The sequence below is a fragment of the Rhinolophus ferrumequinum genome, chromosome 18 (assembly GCF_004115265.2).
Source record: "Rhinolophus ferrumequinum isolate MPI-CBG mRhiFer1 chromosome 18, mRhiFer1_v1.p, whole genome shotgun sequence".
Classification (NCBI taxonomy): Eukaryota; Metazoa; Chordata; class Mammalia; order Chiroptera; family Rhinolophidae; genus Rhinolophus; species Rhinolophus ferrumequinum.
Window position 1 is genome coordinate 16,454,988 of NC_046301.1, and position 11,627 is coordinate 16,466,614.

Here is an 11,627-nt window from a genome sequence, read left to right on the forward strand (position 1 = left end):
ATGGACAGAAGGCAAGGGCCAAGTCAAGTCATGCCCTAGGGGCTATAGCAAGAACTCGGACTTGGTTCCAAGCATGACACGAAGCCCTTGGAAGATATGAGTAGGGGAGTGATGTCCTTTGATTTTTAAAGTTCATTCTGTCTGTTGTCTGGGGACGAGATTGCAGGGGCGGGAATGGAAGCCAGCCACCTGCTGGAGGTGACAGGGGCAGTCCAGGCAGAGTTCATGATAGCTGGGACTCAGCTGGTGAGAATGAAGCTGGTAGGATGCAGTCTGATTCCAAATATATTTCTTTTGACACTAATCATAGTTAATATTTATTAAATGCTCAGTTTCCCCTTTACTGCATTATGCAGTATAAGCATCCACAACAGCTCTGCGGGATAACACGCAGGGCTCATTTCACAGGCGAAGACTTGAAGGCTTAGATTAGGTTAATCACTTGTTTCCTGAGCTTCCAAGCCCCCGCTCCCCAGCCAGACCCCAGTTCTTGGCAGCCCCTTTCTCACTGTGCTCACATCCTAGAATGATGGAATCTCTGCATGATTTCAACCTTCTATCTCCAACCCTACATGGCTTGATTTCTCTCGAGGCAGGTGACTTTCTCAGGATTCAAACCCAAGTCTACTGTGTACTAGAATCATCTTTTTCACCACCATCCTCTACTTCCTCCCAAACGGGGTAATGACAACCATGATGATTGGAATGACGCACTTCCTACTTGGTAAAAATACCAGGGTATCTCTACCTCTTACGCCAGAGCCTACAATCAAGATAATGAACATTTAGCATATCGATAAAATTTCACCCAACTTACTTAAGATGGCTAATCTTTTCTGACGTATTATTGTATTCTTTTTGACTGTTTTACAAAGGTTTGAGTGCTTTCTTGCACTTGATGGGTTTGCCATTTATTTGTCTTCTTGCTGGTCTCCAAATCTAGTTATTATTATTGAATCACGAATTCGTGTCTGGAGGTAATACTTAACTGTGCATACCATCATAGTTTTCACCCCCATAGTTAAGACATTCAACATTTGTTTCATGTAGGATTTTGATGCCAAAGGAAAAGGACTACTTATTTAAACACTTAATAAAGAACCATGGGGAATAAGAACCCGAGGGAGACTTTAGATTCATCCTCTAGGTCGGGGGTGTTCAAACTTTTTTCAACGTTTTTCACCAAGGGCCCTATGCAGTAAAATACACAAACAGCCGGGCCACTCACTCGAGGTGAAGTACGTTTTGCCTCACCTGCTTTATTTAAGTAAACTAAATATATTTTTGGAATTTGCTGCAGGCCAATTAACAATGGATTGTGGGCCGCAGATGGCCCGTGGGCCACAGTTTGGACACCGCTGCTCTAGGTGGTTGTCAACCCTGGCTGGACAATAGAATCATCTGAAGAGTTCCCTCTCAACACGACACCAATGGCATCATGCTCTTAGTTGTATCATACTCTGTAGGTGGGACCTAGGTATCTGAATTTTAAAAATTCCCCGATTCAAATGTGAAGCAAGGGTGGAAAATCACAGATCTAAACCAAGTTCCCCTCCAGAAGCTTCCTGTTCATCATTTCCAAATTAAAGACAATGAGACCCAGAGGCGGAAGTGACTTGCCAACGGTAAAGCCAATTTGTGGCAGAACCACAACTGAAACCCAAGTTTCCTAACTCCTTGTTCAATTTGCATGTCACATCCCCCAGACACAGAGAAAAGGATGGAAAGGAAGGGCGGGGGTCTCACCTATTGTAATCCTGATGATTCTATCACTGAGGCTTCATTTCTTCTGATTTTTCCATTTTCTGTATCTTGCCCCAGCTGCCAAGCGAGTTTATCTTGGAGCAAAGTGATGCAGAAAAGCTGTGCTAGGAACACAATGGCACCATCAGCAGTACCAATACAGCCAGATGTTCTTTCTCCTCCAAAGGAGAGCCATGTGAGTGAACACAGATCTGAAGACCTCAAGAAACGGGCTACCTAAAAACCTGGCTCTACAGCTATACAAGAACAGCTTTTGACTAACTCATGCCATATTCAGGAACTTGACCAAAGAAAGTAATCACGGATATGCACTCAGTTTTAGCTTCATAATGATGTAGGTACAGCAGCATTATTTATGTAGGGGAAAAGTGGACACATCGTAGAAATATCGTGGAAACCCCAAGGAAATTTCAAAAGGTACCCTTAAATTAAAAAAAAAAAAAGAAGAAGGAAGCTACAAAAACATGTATGTAACATATTCCCAATTTGATAGAAGTAAATATGTATCCACATAATGAAAAAATACTATAGTTATTGATGGTTATTATCTTCCTTTTTCTTTTTAAATGTTTCATATTTTCAAAATTTTCTGTAAGGCATTTGTCTTTCATTTAAAAAGATACACATACCGGGGTGCCAAAAAAATGTATACACATGACTTGTATTCATCTTTCGTTGTCGGTATATATTGAGTATTACAATTTTAATACAGATTTTTCCATTCTTAAAATGTGTATACATTTTTTGGTACCCTCTGTATATAGACACATCCATGTATCTAAGTTGCAGGACAATAAACATTGCACAGAATTGTAGTTGGTTACAACTTTTGATACCCTGTATCCTTCAGCTTGTTATTAGTATGTCTTTTTCCTTAGACCAAAAACACGAATCAGGCACCCACTTCATGACACATTCTAAACATAGATGACTAAATATTTTAATGGGAGACTCAAATTAGATTCTCTGTGATTTCATTTATATAAGTCAAAAGCTAAGACAAATTATTTTAGTGTCATAGTTTTTCATGCAATGAGAGACTAACATAGTAACATAGTCCATCTTTCCAGTCTTCAGGTTACTTAACAGGTTTTAAGAATAAATACTTACTGAGCACTTTCCATGCACCAGGGTTATGCACTCTAGGCTATGGGAACTTTACAATGAACAACAACCAAAAAAAAAAAGTCGAAAAGTTCTGCTCCTTGTGATCCTGTTCTACTCCTAATGATCTAATCCTGATCATTAACTATTTGACATTTGACTTCAGTCTATAAAGAATATGTTAAATCTATCATATGTTAAACTGCCAACTGATTAATCCCTGAAATTTTAAAATAAAAGATTGTTTTAAACTTTAAACTAAATGGTTCCCATTTAGTAGGGAACCATCATAATTTCAGCTTAGTAGAACAATCACACAGCCCAAGGCTGTCTTATTTCTCTGGGTTCGATATTACCAGAAAAATCCTCAAGAGCTGTGATAATCTGAATAGGATTTGAATTTCATTTTAATTCAAATTTAGCATCTCAAGTTACAAATGTACATTGTCATATACTCAGGATTGCAGCCTGACTTCAATCACTCAGCAATAAGTAAAGGTCCTCCTCAGACTATATACAAGAGAAAGTATCTCATCTGGGGATAAACTGAAGACTTTCAGGGCCGAGCAAAGTACCAGAGTCTTTAGATACTAAGTTTCACATCGGAAATGTAACAAAAATGATTAAGCTCCTTTTCAGAAGTTGAGACTTGGTTGCTAAACAAATTAATGTTGTATCAAAAGCATAATCATTCCTTTCTTAAAAACTGGAAGAATTAGTTATAAAGTCCCAGGTTCTTTCTAAATTCTTCCAGATTTCATGGTCATAAAATTCCTATCTTTTTGAGAAGCCAGGGGATTCTTAAAAACAGAGGCATCAGGAGAGATGAGGATGGAATTCTTACTAGAGATTGAAAGGTGGAAGGTAGGATTCCTTCCAAATCCCCCAGGTATGTATTTCTATGAATTGAAATGAGTAAACATGCAACACAGTTTCTTGAAATGCCCAGTTACACTGCCAATAATGTTATTTAACACTGACACTGAATTATGGCTTTTAATAACAGAGTCTGGAATCCCTGGCTGTTGGATATCTGTCTGCCAGTAGATAGACAGGTGAAGAGGTACAGTTTAGTGCCAAATAAATAAATAAAAACTAAGTGGGGTGGGTGAAATTGTTTTGGCCTGGGAGATTAAGAACAAGCATAAATGATAGCTTTTCTGTATTTATCTTAAGAGAAAAATGAAGTGGAAACAGTCTCTTAAGAAATGTTTCTTAAATATCTAAATGATACAAAATCATGGGCTCTCCGGCTTGGGAAGGCCCTTCAGACATCACCCATCGGAACTCCGTGCATGAATCCTGAGTTCAGCAATCCCACCACATTCCTGGTTAGTTTCCATCTGAATGCAAGAGAAAGCTTCACACCCCAAGGAAACCTCTTCCATTTCCAAAGAGTTCCAGCCTTATGAAATGTTTCCCTTTACTAAACCAAGTCTGCTTTTTATTATATAACCCCTCCGTACTCACCCTAGCTTGACTCCAGAAAGCTGAGGCCCCAAACACACAGGCATTGGGGTTGAGGCAGGTGGCACAAATGAGTGGAGCAGGCCAAGAGCCAGACCATAAGAAGGGGTGGGGACTTGGCCCAACTAATGGGCACGCTGCTCAGCAAAATGGCCAGCCACTGCTCTGCTCCGAACACCTGTGACGGAGCAGGAACATGGGCCCATCTCCAGATTTTCTGATGAGAAGCCAGAAATTGGAATTTGAGTAAAAAAAAATCCCAATTTTTGAAAACAGAACTCAACTGTGGAGTTCAAACAGCTCATAGAGATCAACCAACCAAACCTCTCGTTTTATCAGTGAGAAAACGGGCCAGAATAGAAAAAGTGACAGACCCAAAGTCAAAAGGTGAATCAGAGGTAGGCGTGGGACCCCAGGCAGAAGGTCCCCGGTCTCCCGTCTCAGAAATGCAGTGAGCAAGTCAACACTGCATTGGGGCTGTAGGCTTGTTAAAGGATTCTGAAGTAGGAATCAGCTTTAGATCACTTCCTGTATCTATTATTAAGTTACCACTGTCTACATCTAGTTTTTATAGCACCCTTTCACATTGAGAGGGCGTATGGTGCAGTTGTTACAAGCACAGACTGCCCTGGTTCATAAGCTCGGCTCTACTACTTACTAGTAGTACCTGCGTGGCCACGTCACCTAACCACCTACACAGGAAAATGCAAATCTCCTACGTTTTGTCCTCCAACCTTGGAGAGAGGCCTGGAATACATGGGATTTACTCAATCCTGGAATCTCCCCACCAAGGGCTGAGCTTATTCGCGACACTTAGTGTAACCATCTCCTCCTTCTGTCTCTAAGTTACTGGTGGTCCCTAAAGCACGAGAGGGCAAACAAAGAGCTCTTCCCAAGGCTGCCAGGGCTTCCATGAGCCCTGGGGTTGGATGATCCCATTTGTGGCTCCCACGAGTCCCTGTGTACAATGCTCGTAAGGGTTAATATGTATGGACGGCTACGTGCCAGTTACAGATATAAGCACTGTACATGTATTAACTCATTTGATTCACAAAACAACCAACTAAGGTAGATACTATTATCCCCCTTCAGAAAATGGAAGCCCCGAGAGGCCAAGTAACTTGCTCAAAGACCCACAGTAAGAAAGTAGGAGAACCAGGAAACTCAAAGGGTTGGCTCTAGAGGTTACATTTCTAATTAACCACTTCCCAAAATTGCTTCTAGAAATTTCTGGTATCACCTTCTTCAGTGTATACTATAAGAAGGCTGAGCGGCATCTGGCCAGCTCCGAGGAGGTGGCTGGGGTCTCACCGCCTCTATCCGCACCTTACCCTTCACTTCTGGGGCTCTCAACAAGAGCAGGCTGTATTCCTTCACAGCTTTTTTCCCTGGCTCTCTGTCACTGTTTCACAAGGCAAACCAGAGAGAATCTCCCTGACGCAGTGAGATGCAGTTCCTCACATCCTTTTATAGGGGGCATGTAATATCTCTGGTCCATAGGTTTTTTTTCTCTTTTTTTAATTGGAAGAGGTGGCTCTCTTTTCTCTATCAATCACTTTCTATCTCTCTTTCCTAGGACAAAACGTGTATGAGCTGAAAGACCAAATAATGGCTAGCAAGGGGGAAAGGAGCGAAATGAAGAGCAGAGAAAGAATTAAAGTTATGTTAAAAAGTAGTTATTCGTTATCAGAAAAGTGCAAATTAAAACCACAATGAAGATACCACCTCAGAACCACAGGGGTGGCCAAAATAAAAAAGATAGATAATAACAAGTGTTGATGAGAATGTGGAGAAATTGGTACCCTCATACCACTGGTGGGAATGTGAAAGGGTGCCAATGCTCTGGAAAACAAGCTGGAAGTTCCTCAAAAGGCTAAATCATACAGTTGCCACATTCCACCCAGAAATTCCACTCCCAGGTATATAGTCAAGGGAAATGTCCACACAAAGGTTGTACATGAATGTTCATAGAAGCATTATTCTTAATAACCAAAAAGTGAAAAGAACCTAAATGGCCATCAATCGACGAATAAATAAAATGTGGTGTATACGTATAACAGAATATTATCTGGCAACAAAGAGGAATACAGTACTGATACAGCACTGACAGACCTTGAAAATGTCATGCCAAGGGAAAAAAGGTAGTCAGTCACACAAAAACATGTATTACATGATTCCGTTTATATGAAATGTTCAGAATAGGCAAACTACATAGAGAGACAAAACAGTGGATTAGTGGTTAACTGGGGCCGGAGGATTAGCAGGTACTGAGGAATAGCTGCTAAAGGGCACAGGGTTTCTTTTTGGAATTAGTGATGAGGGTTGTACAACTCAGTCCTGTAAAAGCCGTTACATTGTATACTTTAAATGAGTGAATTGCGTGACCTGTGAATGAATTGTACCTCAGCAAAGGTGCCACATTATAAATAAGATTTAAAAAACTGGTCACAAAGTAAAACTCCTAGTCTATCCCAGGAGAATCTGTGTCTTTGTGAATGAGAAACCATAATTGAAGAAGTGGCAGAAACCCCAAATCATTTAAGAAGGAAAGAAAAAAAATCAGAAAGAAAGGCCTTATGGAAAGGACAAGGGGAAATTATTTCCATTGTGATCGAATTCCAAGCTAGTGGATGTGTTGGGGTCATATTACGCCAAATTCGTAGCTATTCCATGATGGGTTGTATAACTCTAAATTCAGACCTTTTCCTCACTGGAAAGCTATCAGTTCCAAAAATAAAGGAGCTAGAGGAGAGGTGAGATTTAAAAAGAAAAAACAAAAAAATGAAAAGGCTAGTGCTAACTTTTTAAGAGACGGAACTAAAAAGCTCACACATACAAGGATTCTCTGGTATATTTCATCCCATGTTCAGAAAATAAGAATATGTGATTGGTAGCTAAAATGCATGTCCTAAAATGACTTTAAAAATCTGACTCAAATTTAACTAGAAAAATGAAAGCTTTCAAGTTTTGGAGCTAAGTTTTGGAGCTAACTTTAAGACATTGACAGCCAGACGAGTGCTGGCACTGTTTGAGATTCAGGCAGAAGAATTTGAGAGTAAGTGAACGGTTCGCCAAGCTATCTGGTCATGAATCTCCTTATAATGAGGCTTCAGCGGAAATCAATGCAATCTCTGAATAAAGTGAATACAGTTTCCTAACATGGCAATATGTCAAATCACACACTATGGCAGTTTCATGGTTATTAGCAGATACAGCATTAACACATTTTTTGAAACAATAATTAGATAGTAGAGAATTTCCTTTATATCTTTTAGTCTTTAACTTTCAAACTATTCCTCAGCCCTTTACTCCCGCTAGGTCTTAATCAAAAATCACTTGCGTAGAAAAGCAGCTTACTGCTTTCTTTAAAAAGAGGCGCGCCATTAATTCATTCAATGTGTTGGCAGTCCTGGGGAACCCATGTGGACAGGAACAAATGATGCCTCTTAGTTTGTGTGAAAGAAGCTGAGTGTAAGAGTTCATGCATATGCACAAAGAAACATTTAAAGAATCCTGCAAAATCAGCCAACAATTTTCTTGACATTTAAAGGAAAAAAAAAAGCCTCTACTTCACACCCCCAGGGAGGTTTACATATTAAATATGTTTTTTTAAGGATATGTTAGATGACTTACAGGGTTCTTCCACAGTCCTCCAAATCCTTGTATATCAGTTTAAGTAGAGCTCCTAAGACTCAAGGTCAGAGTATAATCTTTCCCCCAATGAAATTGTTGAGCTCAAGAAAGTACATCATCTGTTCCTAAATGCACTATTGTAACTTTTCTAAGAAGTTTACTTCCTCTCTACCTCTTCATGACTTCACTGTGCATTTTCCCGGCCTAAGTGTTGGAAGCATGGAACTGTCCCCACTCCACCTGTTTGTGTTAAGGTTGACAATTTCCTCTTCTAAAACAGCTGGCGATGATTCCCAGAGGCAAACCAACTGTGTATTTCATTAATATGTGACATGGGCTCTCTTGGAATGAAAACTTGTCCTCCAAAGAATGCACCCTCCCCCCAGTGAAGCCAAAGCGTGGTGTTCCATTTCAGTCGTGCAACTGTTTATTACCATTTAGCTTTTAAAGAAAATGGTTTTGATTAGGCAACTCCAGTTAGAAAATGCATGTTATTTCTGCTCCCTCCTTCTTCCCTTCCGAATGTCACAGTCTCGACCCACAGGAACCCGTCTGTGGAAGGAGGGCCCCCTTCTCAGGCACATAGAAACAAGTAGCAACTCCGGACTCCAGGAGGGCAGTCTGCTAAATCTAGCTGCTTATGCTGACAAGCCTGGAGAGGACTTCTGGTTCTTCCTGCCACGGAAGCATTGCTATGTCAGTCACGGGGCAAATCCAGAGTTCTATTAAGGCAGTAACATATTTCTAGCCTTGGCACCCTACTATCATTCAGAAAAGCTTATTCTTTCTACCCTGCAATCCTCACAGTCTCACAAGCAAACCTTCAGCATATTTAACCTCCCAGTCAAGCAATGGATAATGCAATACTGCAAAAGTAGCAGTAACTTTATGGCCACAACGGCTTGGTGAGGACTGTTATTATTTATCCTGCCTGCCTATCAGCTTCTCCGGATGACAGCTTGGCAGAGCATAGGACTTTTAATATTTATGACGTGTGTCAACCCAGCAGGGGGAAGGGCTCTTAATCTTCCATGAAGAACTGAAACCTGATTTAAGAAGCCAGTTCTCGGTGATGAGCTGCTAGCCCCGGTAATCCTACCCACCTCCTGATACACAAACGCCGGCATCAAGATTATACCTGATGCACGGAGCCAAGTGCAGAGCTATCAGATCCACCTGTTCCAAACAGGTGCGGGGCTGGTCACTAACCCCGAACAATATCCGAGTCCTGCTCCCCAAACCCCACCTTCCAGGTCCTCCTTGGAAAAGTTAGCACACCTCCGCCAGCCGTCCGTCGTCTGAGCGGCGCTAGGTCAAACTGAACACACTCTTTAGTCTCCCAACGCAGTTGGCCCTTTTCTTTGTAAACCCCACAAAGTGACGCACAGCAAAACTTAGTAGGTCCAGGGCACAGAGAGGCACAGCCGCCCCGAAAGGAGGCAGGCGCTGGATGCTTCTCGTCTCCTGCATCCCCTCGGGTTCCCCTCCCCCGCGCCCGCTCACCTGCATGGGACATGGTGATGGTCTCGTTGGTGTTGGAACCCACGTTGAAGATGACCACGGCGGAGGCGTTCTGCACGAACGCGTGCCGGATCTTATCCCTGTACGTGCAGTTGCCCTTGGGGATGAGGGCTATCCAGTTCTTGCCGTGGGCCGGGACGGCGAACTTGGTGTTGGGGTCGCAGGCCAGGCGGTCGTGGGCAGAGCTGGCCATGACCACCTCCCCGCGGGCGTCCTGCTTGGGCGAGTGCTCCCCGTAGCGCCCGCACTCGGTCTTCTCCGAGTGCAGCTCGGTGCCGCCGCCCGCCGCCCCAGGGTCCGGCGCGGGCTCCGCGTAGGTGATGTTCACGAAGGCGGTGTACCATTCCTCCTTCTCGGCCACGGTGAAGTCCAGGCAGAGCAGATGCACGAAACAAAAGGAAAGCAGCCATGTTGAGAGAGCCAGACTGCGGCACGCTTGGATGAGAGACATTGCCATCTTTATCCGCCAGGGCCCCCTCCCCGCCCCCCGCGCCCTCCTCCCACCCCGTCCCTCCTCCCCCGCCCCGGCCAACCCCGGGCCGGCCGCCTCTCCTCCTCCTGCTCCCGCTCACTCCTGGGCCCGGGGGGCCGCGGCCGGGACGCGCAGCCGCCGCGGGGACCGGATTCCGAGCAAGCGGATGGCGTTGGCCCCTTTCCCTTTCAGCCCGAGAGCAGCGGTTGCATTTCGCTTCCCGGGCGCCGGAGGGACGCGGGAGGAGGGGGCGCTCGGGGCTTGCGGAGGAGTCCAGCTGCCGAGCGCCCTGCTCCTTCGCCCGGCTTCTTCTCTCATAGGGGGTACAGGGGCCCCGGAGCGTGCTGGATGGCAGATCTGCGCCTTCAGCCCCGGCGGGGGCGGGCACGGCTGCTTGAAGCCCCAGGTGCAGCCGTGGGTGTCCCGGCCGACGCCGCCTCCGAGCGCTCCAGCGAGCGGGTCCGGTTGCAGGCGCTGCAGCCGCTACTGCTGCGCGCGGGTTCCCTCGGGCTGCGGGCGCTTCGCTCCTGGTTTCACCGGGTGGAGGCGCCGGACGCACACTTGCTGCGGGAGGGGCCGGCTCCCGGGTAGTAGGAGCGAGTGGGCCGGGAGGAGTACGCGGGGTGTGTGTGTGTGTGTGTGTGTGTGTGTGTGTGTGTGTAATGTGTGCGTGCAAGGAGGAGCTTAGGGTGATGTCAAAGATTCTGGGCTTCGCTTGCCGTGCTCCCTCGGTCTCTGTTTGTAGGCAGCAGCGTCCCCTGCTGGGTCTTAAATTCAACCCATCTGCGATTTGGTCCAGGTGGATGGAGGCAAAAGGGGAAGCGACCCCTTGACCTATGCGTACAGGAACAACTTCCTGCGCCTTAAATATAGGGAAACGCGTGTGCCTGTCATAAACAACCTTCCCATTTGCTGGAGCAACTGCAGTGAGCTCCTTAATTACCTATCCGAGGGCGAAAGGGTAAGGCTCGTTGGTAGCGAGGTCCTTCCCACACAGCACCAGGAATATCTAGGGCAGTGACCAACCAACTTAAGTATGCATCGACATCACCTAAGGGTTGCTAAAACTCAGACTGGTGGGTCCTGCCACAGAGTTTCTGATTAGTACATATAGGGTTGGGCTCCAGAAAACTGTATGCCTTACTAACAAGTTCCCAGGAGATGCTGAATGCCCTGGTCTGGGGACCACTCTATTACAGTGAGTACAGGAATGAACTTCTTTCCTCCCACCTGGCAATAAACATGTGACATTTGGCCTTTTATGGAATGAGTGTTTTCTAACTCTGAAAGAAAAGAAACTGGGTGAGATATGTTTTCACTGTGTTTATTCTGTTGTCAGGACTGGTACCAGAAGACACAGCATCAATAGGGAAGGAGAGTTTGTTTGGGTTTTGTGCATAGCGTGTTCTCCAGTTGTGCGGCGATCACAACCAGTCCGCAGAGAGTACAACCCTCTAGAGTCGTGTTCTTAAAACTGTGACACAGCACAGTTCCTTTCCAATTAAATGTCTGACTGGTTATTATCTTTTCACACCCACAGTTTCCTTGGCTTGAAATACCTGCCATATAAAGCCTCAAAAACAATTTGCATCATGGTTCTCAATTGCTCTCATTGTACTTCCCACCTGGCACTCTTTCAGAGAACCCAGGACCCAATTCTTATGAA

The 11,627-nt window shown here is 44.6% G+C and overlaps 1 protein-coding gene across 1 annotated transcript in view; it reads right to left on the minus strand.

Moving 5' to 3' along the window:
- The window catches only part of RNF150 (ring finger protein 150), a 180,291-nt gene extending 170,315 nt beyond the window's left edge, over nucleotides 1–9,976 (minus strand). The window contains exon 1 of the mRNA XM_033134357.1: nucleotides 9,472–9,976. Coding sequence (XP_032990248.1) covers nucleotides 9,472–9,946 — 475 coding nt within the window. The 5' untranslated portion in view covers nucleotides 9,947–9,976. The remainder of the gene's footprint in view (nucleotides 1–9,471) is intronic.
- Nucleotides 9,977–11,627: the final 1,651 nt, after the last annotated feature.